This window comes from Candida metapsilosis, assembly GCF_017655625.1.
Source record: "Candida metapsilosis strain BP57 chromosome Unknown scaffold6, whole genome shotgun sequence".
Classification (NCBI taxonomy): Eukaryota; Fungi; Ascomycota; class Pichiomycetes; order Serinales; family Debaryomycetaceae; genus Lodderomyces; species Lodderomyces metapsilosis.
Window position 1 is genome coordinate 645,349 of NW_027138164.1, and position 15,856 is coordinate 661,204.

The 15,856-nt window shown below is 38.1% G+C and overlaps 8 protein-coding genes across 8 annotated transcripts; 2 read left to right on the forward strand and 6 right to left on the reverse strand. All coding sequences in view use genetic code 12, as the record gives it.

The window, feature by feature from the left end:
* Nucleotides 1-34: 34 nt before the first annotated feature.
* Nucleotides 35-1,024, reverse strand: MEU1 (S-methyl-5-thioadenosine phosphorylase; the record flags this gene model as incomplete). Its single annotated transcript, XM_067693551.1, has 1 exon — nt 35-1,024. The coding sequence occupies one exon, from the start codon at nt 1,022-1,024 to the stop codon at nt 35-37; it is 990 nt and encodes a 329-aa protein (XP_067547262.1).
* Nucleotides 1,025-1,804: 780 nt separating this feature from the next.
* On the reverse strand, nt 1,805-2,962 carry I9W82_004476 (uncharacterized protein; the record flags this gene model as incomplete). The annotated part of the gene is made up of 1 exon (XM_067693552.1): nt 1,805-2,962. The coding sequence occupies one exon, from the start codon at nt 2,960-2,962 to the stop codon at nt 1,805-1,807; it is 1,158 nt and encodes a 385-aa protein (XP_067547263.1).
* A 2,047-nt stretch (nt 2,963-5,009) lies between these two features.
* I9W82_004477 (uncharacterized protein) lies at nt 5,010-5,993 on the forward strand (the record flags this gene model as incomplete). The annotated part of the gene is made up of 1 exon (XM_067693553.1): nt 5,010-5,993. The coding sequence occupies one exon, from the start codon at nt 5,010-5,012 to the stop codon at nt 5,991-5,993; it is 984 nt and encodes a 327-aa protein (XP_067547264.1).
* Nucleotides 5,994-7,890: 1,897 nt separating this feature from the next.
* I9W82_004478 (uncharacterized protein) lies at nt 7,891-8,799 on the forward strand (the record flags this gene model as incomplete). Its single annotated transcript, XM_067693554.1, has 1 exon — nt 7,891-8,799. The coding sequence occupies one exon, from the start codon at nt 7,891-7,893 to the stop codon at nt 8,797-8,799; it is 909 nt and encodes a 302-aa protein (XP_067547265.1).
* A 47-nt stretch (nt 8,800-8,846) lies between these two features.
* TFP1 (H(+)-transporting V1 sector ATPase subunit A) lies at nt 8,847-12,120 on the reverse strand (the record flags this gene model as incomplete). Its single annotated transcript, XM_067693555.1, has 2 exons — nt 8,847-12,059; nt 12,118-12,120. 2 exons carry the CDS (start codon nt 12,118-12,120, stop codon nt 8,847-8,849), a joined length of 3,216 nt encoding a protein of 1,071 aa, XP_067547266.1.
* Nucleotides 12,121-12,357: 237 nt separating this feature from the next.
* Nucleotides 12,358-12,924, reverse strand: I9W82_004480 (uncharacterized protein; the record flags this gene model as incomplete). Its single annotated transcript, XM_067693557.1, has 1 exon — nt 12,358-12,924. The coding sequence occupies one exon, from the start codon at nt 12,922-12,924 to the stop codon at nt 12,358-12,360; it is 567 nt and encodes a 188-aa protein (XP_067547267.1).
* Nucleotides 12,925-13,149: 225 nt separating this feature from the next.
* I9W82_004481 (uncharacterized protein) lies at nt 13,150-14,307 on the reverse strand (the record flags this gene model as incomplete). Its single annotated transcript, XM_067693558.1, has 1 exon — nt 13,150-14,307. The coding sequence occupies one exon, from the start codon at nt 14,305-14,307 to the stop codon at nt 13,150-13,152; it is 1,158 nt and encodes a 385-aa protein (XP_067547268.1).
* A 251-nt stretch (nt 14,308-14,558) lies between these two features.
* PPH21 (phosphoprotein phosphatase 2A catalytic subunit) lies at nt 14,559-15,659 on the reverse strand (the record flags this gene model as incomplete). Its single annotated transcript, XM_067693559.1, has 1 exon — nt 14,559-15,659. The coding sequence occupies one exon, from the start codon at nt 15,657-15,659 to the stop codon at nt 14,559-14,561; it is 1,101 nt and encodes a 366-aa protein (XP_067547269.1).
* Nucleotides 15,660-15,856: the final 197 nt, after the last annotated feature.

Consider the following 15,856-nt stretch of genomic DNA (forward strand, 5'->3'; position numbering starts at 1 on the left):
ATTGAATAAAAGTGTAGTGTTTTCTATAGTCTATCTAAACTTGCCAGTAACCTGGGAACAAAAAGTGCATCTTTTCCAACAATTCCTTCTTTACTCCATGAGGACTAGTACTAACGGCAAACTTCATTGACCCTTGAATATCGTCACCGATTTCGCCACCTTTTTCAGCAAATTCGTCAATCAATTTGGCTGCTAATTTACAAGCATTGGCTGAGTTGGCTTTCAAATTACCAACAACTGTTTCCACAGTAACGGGTTCTTCACTCTCATTCCAAGAGTCATAATCAGTTGACATGCAAATCATTTGATAAGCAATTTCAGCTTCTCTTGCTAATTTAGCTTCAGGTAAAACAGACATATTAATGATGGATCCTCCCCATGAGCGATACAATTTCGATTCAGCACGAGTTGAGAATTGAGGTCCTTCCATACAGATAACAGTCAAATCTTCCCCATTATTGGTATGCTCTTTAGTATGTAAAGTTGGATTAGCATCCTCCTTGTCAAATCCTTCAAGGAACCCTGCTGATGGAATAGCATTCGCAATAAGCGCATTCAATTTCAAATCAAATGGTTCCCCAAACATAGCATGAGCTACAAACCCCTTTTCAAAAAATGTTGATGGTCTAATACCTTTAGTTCTATCAATGATTTGTGTAGGCAACACGAAATCTCTTGGTTTAATCTCTTGTTGTAATGAACCAACAGCTGAAAACGCCACAATGGCTTTAACTCCCAATTTCTTTAATGCGGCAATATTTGCTCTAGATGGCACATCACTAGGTAACAAATCGTGATGTTGACCATGTCTTGCTAAAAACGCCACTGGGAATCCCAGTTCTGTTTTGGAAATCGTAATTGGACTAGATGGGAACCCCCATGGAGTACTAAGTGTCAATCTAGCAATTGGATGTAAATTGGGTAAATCGTATAATCCAGTACCACCAATAACAGCAAGAGTCACTTGACCATCGTAATGATGGGGTAATTGAGTAACATCAACTTTCTCTCTATGAATAGACATGTTGAATAGTTTTGATAGATTCGAACGAGGGATTTGCTTTACCATATACACCTCGAGAAAGAAATGGGAATCAACGAAAAGTGGATGAGAATCGCGTCGAGCGCCACACGTGCGTATCACCAGCTGAAACGTGAAAAAAAAAAAAAAAAATTCTTTACTACTCATGCTATCATTACCAGAGTTTCCTTACCTCACTAATACTATCACAGAGCTTTCGCCAGAAGTACAGGAAGAACTTAGATATGCTATGACTTGAGATGCGTGGTCAAAATAAACGATTCAATTTGGTCGTTTCAGATGAAGTGGATACAAGGCAAGGCTCCATATTGCCAATCGGGGCACACTCATAGCGTGTACAGCAAGTGACCTTCTTTAATGTGCTGGTAAATTAGGAGATAAATTTCATAACAGCACGCAATTCTGGGGATCATTATAATAATTAAACAATACTTTGTGATTGACTAGACCTGGAAGCTAAGTATACGCAATAGCCAAATAGTTGCTTTCACATTACCAGCTTCACCCCAACTTTCTCCATGATGTTTTCAGTGACACCAAATGAATGGGAGGACAATCGCCATGAAACGGAGGGAGTGCAGTGAACAAAAAGGTTACTTGTTTTGAAAAGGCGTATCATTCGCAACAAATTTCAAAAAGGCATTTGTAGCAGACGAAGAGTTTGAAGACTACAAGTTAAATAACAGAATACTTTTAAAGGATCGTATCAAGTATGTGCAGCTATGCAACTTCGAAAGGGGTAGATTTTCCTCAAGGTTCAGTCTATTCACTACTATCATCCGATTCGGCTAAGCGCTCTCTAGCAACTTTGAGCTCATCCAATACATCTCCAAGAGCATCAGTTTCAGCTTTGCTCAATATTTGTGGATGAGAATCGTTAATCATGCTGACCCAGGCAGGCAACATACCAAACTCACTATCATCAAAGTGATTAAATGTGAGAACATTCAACTTCGGTGTTTTGCTCCCAATACTTGTATCACAATCATCAGATTTAAACACTACCCTTGTCAAAATATGCGGAGTAATAAGGAAGGAAAGATCACTTCTGATCATTTTCATATAAGTTACTAATTGGATCATGATTTCCAAGTGTGAAATTGTGCCTTCATGGTAAAAAGCATCCAATGGAGCTCGCTTAACTTCAACAGGAACTCGCCTTCCATCAGGGTACGTGAACAAGTAATCAGGAAACAGATGCTTTTTGAACCCACCTTCGCTTGAGTGAACGGCAACTTCATCATCGGATTCGACTTGGAGATATTGGGTAAGTATTGTGAACCAGTGATCGAGCACTGTTCTTAAGTTATACTCCAAGGGGCCAACGTGAGTTTTTGGCAAGTCAAACGCTTGACAAAATCTTGCGTGATAGAATGAATGCACTGGAAACCTTCCCAAGCCTGAAATTTGAAGATCATTAATAATTTGAGCCGAGGAAGAATGGGGTCTCAGATAAGGGATAAAGCAAGATAAAGAAATATAAGAGGCCTGATGGAATGACACCACATTTTTGACTAAGTTTTCAAACGGAACCTCTGTGTCGTTGTAATTTGTTGCACAAAATGAGTTTATATCCAGTATTACAGTGCGTAACTTTTCTATCAATTTATTTGATAACTGCCCCTTGAACGGTTGGGCTGGTCCATAAAATAGAGCAATACCAAGTACAATGTCTTTAAATGAGGCGACTTCATCTTCATTCCTGTAGTCGTCTCCTAAGTAAACCGCTTCAATAAAATGATAAACTAGTTGTGGGTCTCTTTGGCGGCAGTCACGGAATATTTCATTGAGAGTGGGAGAATGCGTGATGGCTTGAGTTGTGGTTCTGGTTCCTGCCAAGTTTGACTTGTAGCTTGTGACAATGGCGGTCATCATTTCTTTAAGTCGAAGATGCTTGAAAAGCGTTTGTTTCGCTTCCATTTTTAACGAGGTACTTGTCTCAACTACATCCTACTTACAATTAAAAGCTTGAAAATATGCTTTAGATAGAGAATGTGGTGGATGGCAAAGACTTTGGTATGCTGCTTGGCTCTTTTCAGTGCTATTTGTTTGCAAAATGCAGCGCTATTGTGTAAGCGCGCAATATGTTCTCAAGCGCAATTTCCAGATAAGGAATCAAAGATTGACGACTTTAGTGCACCCCAACACCCAAACTCAACTTGTTATCTTTATTCAAAAGTCCTTTGTATATCGCATCTAGCTCCATGTTTGAATAAACCTTCTTCAATAATGTAAAGTATGGACCTGCAGTGGCGTCTTTTGTCTTTGTTATGCGTGCTTGATATTTTCCAGGAAAATGGTATCCCACTATACAGAATGGAAGCAGAGGACTTAGCCAATTGATGTCACGAGTAAATGAAGTTTCGTGATAACTTCCATGCATCCCCAGCCAAATTGGCTCGTACCACCAATTGATTGAGGACTTGGGAAAGTTGATTCGCAACTCACTCACCATTTGTGCGAGACGGTGGTTACTATACCTGCTTGTAACAATAAGTATGGAGATATTGTTGTGTGTGAAATCTTTAAGGTCCTTGATGGTATCCTCAGTTTCCTCATAATTCCTAATGCAAAGCTGCGAGAGTCGAGGATAATCTTTATCCAACTGTCGGTTTTTGAACACCGTTTGTAACTGAAATTCCCCCACAATGGACAACTCAAGGAGCAAAGATGTGTCATACATTTCGCTTACACAGTATTCAATCGCTTTTGGTTTTATGTGGTGAAGATGCAATCTGCGTAATTTGTTGAGTGCTCTTAGGTGTAAGTGCACAAGTGCGAGTGGGTTAGAGATAATAATAGTTAGGGAAGTAAGCAGCAGAAACGTATTGACGTAGGCTTTGAACCACCCATCATGAATAGACATTGTTCTTGTTGAAGAAGGAAAAAAGTGAGAGTCGTAACACATAAGTGTCGGTGGAATGAACTCTAAGGGGTTAGGACAGGTTTGGAATTTCATGTAATCAAGCATAAATAAGATAGCATCCATTCCTATGAATGAGCCATTCTTCAAATAGTCCAGAACCAATTCAACTTGTCGAAGGACTTTGAAGTGTTTCAAAATACGTTGCATAAGGGGTTGGTTATATTCTCTCAATAAAAGGTGACTTACTTCTATATCAGTATGCATTTTGGACAAGTATTTGCTGAAATTGTGTCTTGCTACGATGGTATACGCGCTGCTCCTTATGTTGTTAATGTCCTTGTGGAATTGAAAGCGGCGGCGGCGGTGTCTTCTTGTTCCTTTCAATACCGAGCCTTCGTAAACGTAAATGCGGCGATACAACTTGAGTCTTGTAATGTAGTAGAATTTGGAGTGCAAAGGTGCAAGCGCCAATGCATGATGCTGACCGATGTGGAGGAAAACTTCTTGCAATGCTTCAAAAGGTAGGCTTGATAGGAAAAGCACGAAGAGATAAAGGGGGGTAAGGAATCAAAAAAATGTTGCAAAATTTTTCTGCAGGGTTTTTCTGCTGCTGCACTTGCCTTACTTTGATAAAAGAAGACTAAAGATGCTATCAAATCAAATACTGTAAGTAGTAACCTATATACGTAGCTAAACCCAAAATGTATACACACTCAAGCCCGACTGTTTCATTTTTACTACTAGCTACCTAGTCCCCCAGATCAATAGTGAGTCACTAGAATAAAAGTGATCTATGATATTGAGTTAATGCATAAATTAGAGAGAGCTTATGTAGACACCATTTATATGTCACACTTATATCTCAATATTCTGACCTCACTTGCTCCACTTTAAAGTTTAAACTTAACTGGTGGGCACCAAAATGAACTTAATGTCGCGTTCAGTTATTCTGCGACATACTATTTACGACACTAATAGGGTCGTGTACTTTTACCAAACGTAATGAAGACCCACACACACACACCACACTGAGTTTTTCTTTTTTTATGACCATTCAGAGCTTTGCCCTCCACACGAAGAGACCAGTGTATTTATTCAACAATGATAACGGCTAGATCTTGTTTGAGACTGATATCGCATTTGTCTCGAGCTACTAATGCATCGATGCGATGTTTATCCCATACGACTAAACCTGTTGCTAATAAAAAATTATATGATAAACCTAAATCGAAATCAAAGGAAGAGAGAAAAATATTTGGTCGATTAAAAGATGCCAGCAGTGGGTTAGAATCAGAAGGAGGTGCTGTGCTTTCTACTGCCAAGGATTCCGCTGCATCGGTGAGACCACCACAGTATCTCCCCACTTCTGCTTTACCACAAATGCCAGAACATTTACAAGAACAATCACTTGAATCTATATATGAGTCACTTGGTCAAAAACACATTCTTGATCGAATAAATCAACCCAAGGGCATTGATCTTATTATTCCACCCGAGTTTATTAAACCACCGCAGCCACCCAAGCGTCATGTACGTCCAGAAAAGACGAAAGATTTAGACAAAAAGATTAAAAATTTTATGGCTGGTGAACGTGATGATCGTAGTTTGATCCATTTGGGTAAAGAAATTAGTGCTCATATGGAACCAGACCATAATGAAATATACCCTATTTTGGAACATCCATTGAAGAAGTCGTTATCTGGTTTGAAAGTGCTCAATCCAGCAATGAATAAAATTAAAGATCAATTTTTATGGGATGTGATGCCAGAAGAGAAGTTGGCATTTGTTCCACCTTATCAAGTTGATGATGAATTGGGGTTTAAACAATGGGAGCAGAATCTTATTGCTGAACGTGAAAAGGTGAAGAAGGAACAGGATTTGATTATGAAGGAGTTGCAAGAGTTTGAAAAGTTGATGGGTGATTCTAAATCGTTTTTTGGCAATGGCTCAACTGAGTCACAAAAGAGTGATTCAAATAATACATCAGATGCTACTGGAGCAAAGGGAAGCAGAAGGAAATTGAATAGAAAGTTGTTGAAAAAGTATAAGAAATTGAAGGATGAAGGAAAGATTGACATTGATTAGAAGGTGCATATAGAGATTCTGAGTAGTTTATCAAGAGAAAAGTATCTGAAGTTATGAATGAAAATAATACATGTCTTCTGTAGAGGCTACAAAAGGTCTTCAATGAGTTTTACACAAACTTTAATGAAACGTATATTTATAGGTTCTTTAAATAAATCAGTGACAAATTTAAAATTCACTAAGCATAAACACATGATGAAATGGAAAGTAATCCTCAAAAAACTGAAACACAAAATCCCAGGAATGCTTGACTGCTGTATTTGGAAATGCTTTCACAACTTCAGACATATGGACAGGGAAACTTATATTCTCATGTCCTCAACAATATCTTCAAACATAAAGCTCATCTCCCCGCTTGTCATGATAGAACATAAAGCAGGGAGACGATCCATGTTTTTTCGAAACAATTGAACTCCTTGTGATAAAAAACCTTTCTCCTTGATGAAAAGGTTATCACCTAGAGCACCATTCGATTAGATAATATTGAAAATATGACTTCAGAAAACAGGTCCTCATAGCACTATACGTGGACGACTTGCTAATCAGCGGTTCAGATAAAAAAACAAGAGTATGTATTCATCCATTAATTTTTCTTTTGGCTGACTCAGAAAAAACAACCCAAATCTCCATAGAAAAAAACAAGCACGTGACATAATATTCCGTTGGGGAAGCAACAACACACAGAGTGCAATTATTCTCCAAGTACAATACAAAATCAGATAACTAGAGGGATGTACAGAACAGTGTATGGTTATTTGCTGCTCATGGTTACAATCTTTCATTTTCTCCCCAGCTATACGTTTAAAGTAAAAGCACGCAACTTGTAAAAGAATTACTACGAAAGTAAGGAGGTTTATTCTAAGCTTTCAAGCCTCTGTACTTGACCTTAGTTGATCTTTATGATATACATTAATCACAGCCAGTAGTACCATACAAAGCAAAAAGAGTGTCTAGAAGGAATACCTACATGGTTTTCAACAATTACAAATTAAAGGTTTTAACGTATATTTTAAACTGACCATCCCCAAACAAAGAGGAGAATTAGATACACAAAAAACGGTAATACTAAGTGAATATATGATTGCTTCACATTAATTCCCATGATATGGGAATATTTTGTGAAATGTTAACGTATCCACAAATCCTATGTGACACTTATTCATCTTCCAACGAAATGTGGAAATGTAGTTGGAAGACGAGTCAGTACCATTCAAAGTGACTTTTGATGACTCCAAAAGAAATACCTTTCCTAAAAAAAGGCATCACCAAAATGAACACTTGAAACAAGCATAGATTGAGGATAAAAGGATGTATTCCAAAACTGCGACAACCGGAGTTTAGTCAAACTCTTATTAAACCCACTAACGAATTCCCATTTTGTAAATCGATTATACAAGTGGCTGAACTTTATTAGAAGAAGAAGAAGAAAAGAAGAAGAAAAGAGGAAAATTTTACACTGGAGGAATATTTATTTTATAAGAAAATTTTAAGAAACTAAAAACTAAAATGAAACATTAGTCATAAAAAATATTATATTCCTGTAAAGAAAACATGTGACCAGGAGCTTGTTATGTTCTCTTCTTCTTATACAACGTCTCTTTCTATCTGCTGTAGTGAGATTGTGAAAAGAAAGTAATATGTATAGGTTGTCACACACACTTTTCTTCACGAATAACCAACTTACGTTTATTATAGCTATCTATGTCGTAGAGAAGCAGCCCACGCATAAAAGTGAAAATGAAACAGTTCTCTTATGACAACTTTCTTCATGGTGTGCTTATTTTTCTTGTAAACTGTTGTTCCTAAAACTTCTCCAAATTTTGTTGCGAAATTTACGAACTTTAAAATTTTGCAGCATTACAATATACTTCCCTATACCCCATTCTTCTTTAAACAAATGGTCATTATTGAGCCTCTACCACCTCAAGTGGAACTATCACCCGTCCCCAGAGCATACCACACAACAACTCCCATTTCAAGTCCCACCCATCAACTTCAACTCCAAATCACTAATCATTACAAGTACCTCCAATCAACAAGCAACAACACCACTAGCGACCACGCCCCAAGTCACAACAACCGCACAATCCAAGTGTTACCAATCACCAGCAACACCACATCAAGCTCATTTGAAATCCCATCTCCAACCCAATCAGATCCACTGTCAATATCATTAACTCCAGAAGTCCCATCACTTGTATCTCCTCATGATCCACCTTACGATGCAGATTTATACTACCCACAACGTAGCATAACTAGACCAAGAGGTGCATCATGCTTATTCAGTAGAGACTTGTTTGATGATTATGTGGGTAGTCGCTATGATCGATTTAGACCAACGGAATCACAGCAAAATAATGATGTGGTTATGAATAATTTGCATCCGTTTCAACGAGATGATTATGGAAGGGAGCCAAAACTGTTTTTTGAGAGTGTTGCAGCTTGGTTCAAGTCAAAGCCCAGTGTGGTGCAGGACTTGGAAATGCAACAACAGCAGCAAGAAGAAGAAGAGAAGAGTGAATCATTGGGCAACACCTTGATTATCAATCGCGAAAATAGTGCTTCTCCACATCCAGTCTATACTCCCAGAGGTATCCCCATAAACGAGTTTGTTCTTAATTATAGTAAACCAGTTGACGATTCCAACCTTGGTGAAGAGACAGAGAGGAGGACTGCAATTGTCAATCTGTTTGATGAAGAGGTTCGAGATTTAGTCGATGGGCTGGACAATTTCTTGACATCGTGTTTTGATGGAATTTGGACTTTTGGCAACGACTCTGTTGATTACTGTACAAACATGTGCTAAAAATAATAAAACGTATATGTATTTCTTCTTTTCCTCTATTGAGCTTACTACTCTGCTGCATCAGCAAACTTTTCGGAAATGTTGGTCAACAACTCACCAAACTCCTTATCTCCTTCTTCTTCACCTCTACTTGGTTCAAAGAACTTGGCAGATGAAACAGAATGTTTCACATCACTAGTAGCTTCTGACAACTTCGACCATTGAGCACCATTGGCAACTGCCTTTTGAGCTTCATCATAGTACGAGATAAATGCCTTCATCATATCAAAAGTTTTCCAAATTGGACAAAATGCATCATAGGTGGAGTACCCATTTTGTTGCAAGAAATCTTCTTTAATTAAAGCAGCAACATCCAAGGTAATCTTATCTGAATCACTCAAGGCTGATTTACCAACCAATTGAACAACTTGTTCCAACTCTTCAGCATTGGATAAAATCTCCTTGATTTTATTTCTCAATTGAGGAAACTCAGGATAGTTTTTATCATAATAACTATTCAACACATTGGTGTATTTCGAGTATGAAACAGCAGTGTTTATCGAAGGGAAATGCTTTCTTTGAGCCAACTTCTTATCCAATCCCCAAAACACTTGAGTGATACCTAAAGTAGATGTAGTGACTGGATCAGAGAAATCACCACCAGCTGGAGAAACAGCAGCAACAATAGAAACGGAACCAACTCTATCAGGTGCACCCAAAGCTGTGGCTTTACCGGCTCTTTCATAGAACGAGGCCAACTTGGCCCCCAAGTATGCAGGGAACCCTTGATCAGCAGGCATTTCACCCAATCTACCGGAAATTTCTCTCAATGCTTCAGCCCAACGAGATGACGAATCAGCAATCATAGAAACATTCTTACCTTGATCTCTGAAATATTCAGCCAATGTAATACCAGTATAAATTGAAGCTTCTCTAGCAGCAACGGGCATATTTGAAGTATTGGCAACCAATGTGGTACGTTTCATAATTGGTTCTTTTCTTCCGTCAATTTCAGTAAACAATTCAGGGAATTCCATCAACACTTCAGCCATTTCATTTCCTCTTTCACCACAATTGTGCACCAAGGCCATGTTGGAAAGAAGGAATTGATGATCGGAAAATTCGTCCAAAGTGATACCATAATAGTCTTGCTTTCCACATGCGACCAAATCGAAATGGAATGGAACTGGTCCTCTTTCAAAATCTGTTTCAGTTGACTTGTTCTTTTCAAGAGTACATTTTGCGAGAACTCCAGCAACAGCTGAACCGTTCAAAAAGACTTGGTACATAAGCTGAGTGGCCCCAGTCGGAGCAACTTTGGCATTCTCGGTGGTGATTGATGTCTCAATTCCCAAAGAGCGTGCAACTTTGAGGACACCATAGCAAACGGATTTATAAATTGTTGAGATTGTAGCATTCTTGAATTCCTTTACATCTCCATCAGAATCAATCAAACCAGCCAAGAAGGATTCCCTAACGCTAATGTCATCAACGGCCAAGTGTTGAGGCACGGTTTTAACAAAGCCATTCTGGGTCTTTTGTCTAACTCCAAAATACTCAATGGCATCCAAGATGACGCTGTTGGAAATATTGTGCTTTCTTGCTCCTTTAGCAGTCAAATCACCTCGTTGATCCCATGAAGTTACTGACAAATCTGATTCATTGTCTGATTCTACCTCCTCAAATATTTCAGAGACATCACTTTCAGCATCACTGTCCAAATCGATCTCAGCATTTTGGGCTCTTGCAATAGTCACTTGCTCGCCAATAAAGCTCTCATAGTCGGTTGCATCACGTTCCTCATCATTACCAACCCATGAACCAAGCAAATAGGCCAAAGTTGGGGCCAAGGATTTATTCTGACCTCTACTTTCCAACCACTTTCCAATTTCCCCAGTTTCCAACCAAACTGGGTTGATCAATTGCGTAGTCCTACTTCTAACATTCTCATCCACCTTGGCATAGTCTTTAGCTTCAATGGTCCACTCAATATATTCGTCAAGATCAAGTCCGGCAGCAAAGAGGCGTGCTTTCTCCTCGGCACCCGCTTGTCCTCCATGTACGTGGTACCCAAAGGCCTTGGTTTTAACTCTAACCATCTGCACACCATATTTCGAATCCTCCAATGTAAAGTAATTGACTGCAGCATAAGTCTTGCCACCATGGTTGCGGGTTGTAACAACCACATTTTGCTTGGTACGCAAGATTAACTTGTGGTCAGCAGAAACAGTGAAATCCATCATACCATGAGCTTCAGCACCAGGGTTGTGTTCACTAATGTGCTTAACATCGTACATGGTATCGTAACCTCTTGGCAATCCAACGACAGATCTAGGCAAGCCATCTTTACCCATAACGTGTTCACCAACTTGAATATCTTCAATTGATTTATCTTGACCATCGCTCATCATAACTTGAGTACCTTTTGAGAAACAACCAACGTAAATAATGACATCCGAGTTGGAGTATTTCGACAATGATTGAGAAATAACAGTTTTACCGCAACCAAAAGCACCAGGAATACAAGTAGTACCACCTTGAACACATGGGAATAAAGAATCCAACACTCTTTGACCTGTCAACAATGGATAATCAGCAGTCAATTTCTCAGCAACTGGTCTTGGAACTCTAACTGGCCAAGTATGCATCATTGAATACTTGTGTTTTTTACCATCAAATTCCAATTCCAAAACAGTATCTTCAACATTATAAGAACCAGGTTCAGCAATAGAAGTAATGGTACCTCTAGCTCTTGGAGGAAGTAAAATCTTGTGATCATCCAACAATGAGTTTTCATAAATGGATCCAAAAATATCACCACCAGTAATATGATCACCGACTTTCAATTGACCCGGTTTGAAATCATACTCGGTAGTTCTAGACAATGATGGTACATCAACACCACGTGGGATATAAATCGATTCAGTCTTTTCTCTAATTGATCTCAATGGTCTTTGAATACCATCGTAAATAGTGTTTAACAAACCAGGACCCAATTCAGCACACAATGGAGCTCCAGTTCTCAAAACTGGGTCACCAACAGTAACACCAGCCGTTTCTTCGTAAACTTGGATAGTGGCTTTATCTCCATTGATTCTAATCACTTCACCAACCAAATTGTCGTGTCCTACTTTGACCAATTCGTACATGGCACATCCTATCATGTTTTCCGCAACCACGACTGGTCCTGAAACGGAAAAGATTTGTCCATAGTGATGTTCCTTGTGGTCGTCTAATGAAAGACGTTTAATTTCCTTTCTTGCATTTTCTAAAGCACCAGCCTAAGAGGGAGGAGTTAGTACAATTGTGGTTTCTAGAAGAATATGTTGGATTACATACCATTGTATTGAGTTAAGTTGAGGTTGTGATTGGATTGGATTGGATTGCTTTAGTCGTTTGCTGTGGTGGTAGTGCTATCAATTTGAGTTTAATTTTTGGTTCGACAAAAACTTTTGAAATTGACAAAAGGTCGTTCACCAACCAAAAAAACTACACCCATAGATCCATAGACCATAGACCATAAACCATAAACCATATTTAACTTATATCTATTACAGAGATTGCTCCTATAGGATCTACCTATAACTTAACACCCAACTTGGCTGCTCTATCCAATGCAATATCACACATAGCATCAAACGCCTCTTTTTTCTCCAACTCAATATCATTCCGTTTAATACGTTCTTCCATATTAACAATAATTTCATCTCGACTTCTTCCATTAACGAAAACAACATATCTTAACCCGGGGAAAGTCAGTTCATACCTTTCATTAAGCTCAGCTAATTTCTTTTGCATTGCTTCACCGCCCAATTTCTTTTGTTCTTCAGCTGAATGTTGACTCAACTGTGTCGTTGCTTTGGGCTGCGCTCCTAATCTTGGATGGGCAGAAATTATATCATTGATTAAGTTATTGGCTTCGTAACCGTTCCTTACTGCGAAAAACCCATTGCGGTTGACTAATATTTCGAGTTCTGAACGTACCAAGTTGATGAACTGAGTGTAGGTTTCGAATCTTTGGTGAATGACAAACGATTGAATAAACCAGTTGAGTGAATCACATGGTTCGAAAAGGTGGTCAATTACTTCCTTTTGTTCTTCTGGTGACAGTTTTCTAAACTCTTCAATTGAAGGGAGCTGGTACATCTTAGTATTGAGTAACCTGATAAAGAAGAAGAAGGAAAGGTAAAAGCTGTTTCTTGTACTGAATACTGAATGGGGTAAAAAAGTTCAAAATTTTTATTATCTCTCTTGGGGTGATAATTTCACAAAAACAAAAGCCTCGGGTATGTCCATGAGCTTTAATTACATAGTTACGATAAACACTGTTTCTTTTCATTTTTTACCCTTCTACACACAAAGCTACTTCCCCTAATCAGTAAAATGTTGGATAGTTCTCAATTCATCCAACTTCTTATGACTTGGACCACCCTTTTGTGCAATCAATGGATGTCTCCATTGTTTAACATAAGTAAACAACACATCAGCCAACTTAGTTTGATCATGCAAGCCCAAATCAGCAAAAGTCTTTGCTGTAGGGTCTATATGTTGATCTATAACGTGTCTTTGCATTTGGTCAGGATTGGCCAATTTCCACCAAACCAATTGTTGTGCTTGAGCAATCAACTTGGCAATAGGTAATGGCAAGTCATAATCGTAGAAATTATAACTGAATGGACCTGCTTGTGCGTAATTTTCAGTGATTCCATGAATCATCAGTCTGATATCTAGATACGATAATTTTTCTGGTCCGTATAATTCATACAATTGACCAGTGGTGGAATCATCATAGGCAATCTTCTCCAAAGCTCTAGCGACATCAAGAACATGTACTGGGTAAATTTGTTTTTGGTTTCTGTTTGGAGTCCACATTTTTATCTTTGGACCTAAATAATTTAATAAATTATCTTCTCTTCCAAACATTTGTGATGGACGAACAATAGTGGCATCAGGGATAATATTTCTAACAACTTCTTCACCAACACCCTTGGTTGCATAGAAAACTGAATCAGATTTGGGATCAGCATTGTATGAACTAACATGGATAAATCTTGGAACTCCAGCATCTTTAGTAGCTTGAGCAATTCTTTCAGTTAATCCAATGTTTATATCAGCCATGGAGAAATTCTTTGTATTATAATCAACTCCAATACAATTGACAACGATATCAGAATGAGCCACTGAATCTTGTATACTTTGTAAATTACGAGCATCAATTTCAACAAAATTAACCACACCTAAATCACCAGCAACTTTTAAAAATCTCTTCTTCAAGTCATCTCTGTAAGGAGCAATTGTAGTAGTACCGTGTCTAGCAAGTTTCGATACAAGGTATCTACCCAAGAATCCACTAGCTCCAAACACAGTTGCTGTATAACCAGTTCTTGATGAACGACCTCCTGGTCCAACAGATACATTTACTTTACCATTCTTGGTAATATTGATATCTGAGTCTAATACTGAGGTGTATAACAGCCTGCGAGAGACTGCTGTTAATCTAGGTATAGCTTTAGCTTGTGTCTTCAACATATCTTCTGGATGGGTCTGTTCTGTGGTAGAAAGTATAAATTTTTTTTTCTGTTTGCTTATTCTGTTGATTCTGGTTGGCTTATTCTACTTCAATGTCGCAAAAAATAAAATAAGTCAATGTCGCGACAATTACAGTAATCCCTATATCATCATCATCATCATCAATGTAAACAATTCAAACGTTAATACAAATTTAATAATACTAAACACTTTGTCATTTCTACGTATAACTATACTTCTCTCCACCCCCACTACAAGAAGTAGTCTGGAGTCTTTCTTGTAACTGTTGGTTCACCCGGCCTTACTGATGGATCATATTGTAAAAATTGTCTATTATGTTGTTCATCCATCTCCATTATAGCTGCTTGATTACCACATCTATAACAATAATTTGGAGCTGAAAAGATGGTGACAACATTCTCTTGATGACTCCAACTGAATCCCTCCATCACCAACTGATGAGCTCTAGCAATCAAACTCAAATCATTAGTATGATTAAATTGTTCAGAAATATCTTGACCAAAAGTGAATCCAGCACCTCTTGGACTAATTCCCCATCCACCTCTATCGTCAGGATCAGACCATAATAAATCACACATGGGTCCTTCATGAGGAACTTCTTGAACTCTATTCAACTCTCTTACTTGATCAATAGTTTCAATCATTGGTGATAATCCACCATGTAAACAGAAAACCTTATTATCAACTAATGCAGTAATGGGGAAGTAATCAAACAAGTCTGTGAAAACCTTCCAAACGGTAGCAGACCCATATTTTCGTAAACATTCATCATAGAACCCATAAACTTGAGTAATTTGTCTTGATTCATGATTGCCTCGTAAAATGGTTATTCTATTGGGGAACCTCACCTTCATACAAACCAAATATGAAACAGTTTCAACTGAATAGTACCCACGATCAACATAATCTCCCATAAACAAGTAATTTGTATCAGGACAAGGACCACCAATCTTGAACAATTCCATCAAATCATGAAATTGTCCATGAACATCACCACAAATCGTCACTGGTACTTGAACAGGTTGCACATTTTCTTCACGTATTAATACATCAATGGCCATATTACATAATTTCTTAACATCGTCTTCGGAAAGTGGTTCACATTTGGATAATTTTTCAATCCAGGCATCTAATTGATTAATTGACAGTGAGTCTAGGGTAGGGGCCTTATCTTTAGTGTCATCAGCAGAAGCAGAAGCATTTTCTTTGATGGTGGTTTTGTTGACTTTGATTGTGGAGTCAGCATTGGTTGTGCTGCTGCTATTGTTGCTATTGTTAAATTGTTGTTGGTCTTCAACGTCTTCCATTGGTACATCAGTGTCTAAATCCATTGCTTATGATAAAAGAAAAATATGAAAAAATGTAAATGAAAGAAAAATTAGTAAATGCAAGTGAAAGATTTGATGATGTAGTTTTGAGTTGTGAGTTTTACAATAGCTGATGTATGTGTGGTGGTGATTAGTTTTGGTTAGTTTAAGTTTAAGTTTGATTGGTTTCTTTATAGTGGTTAGTTTTGGTTGTTTGTTGT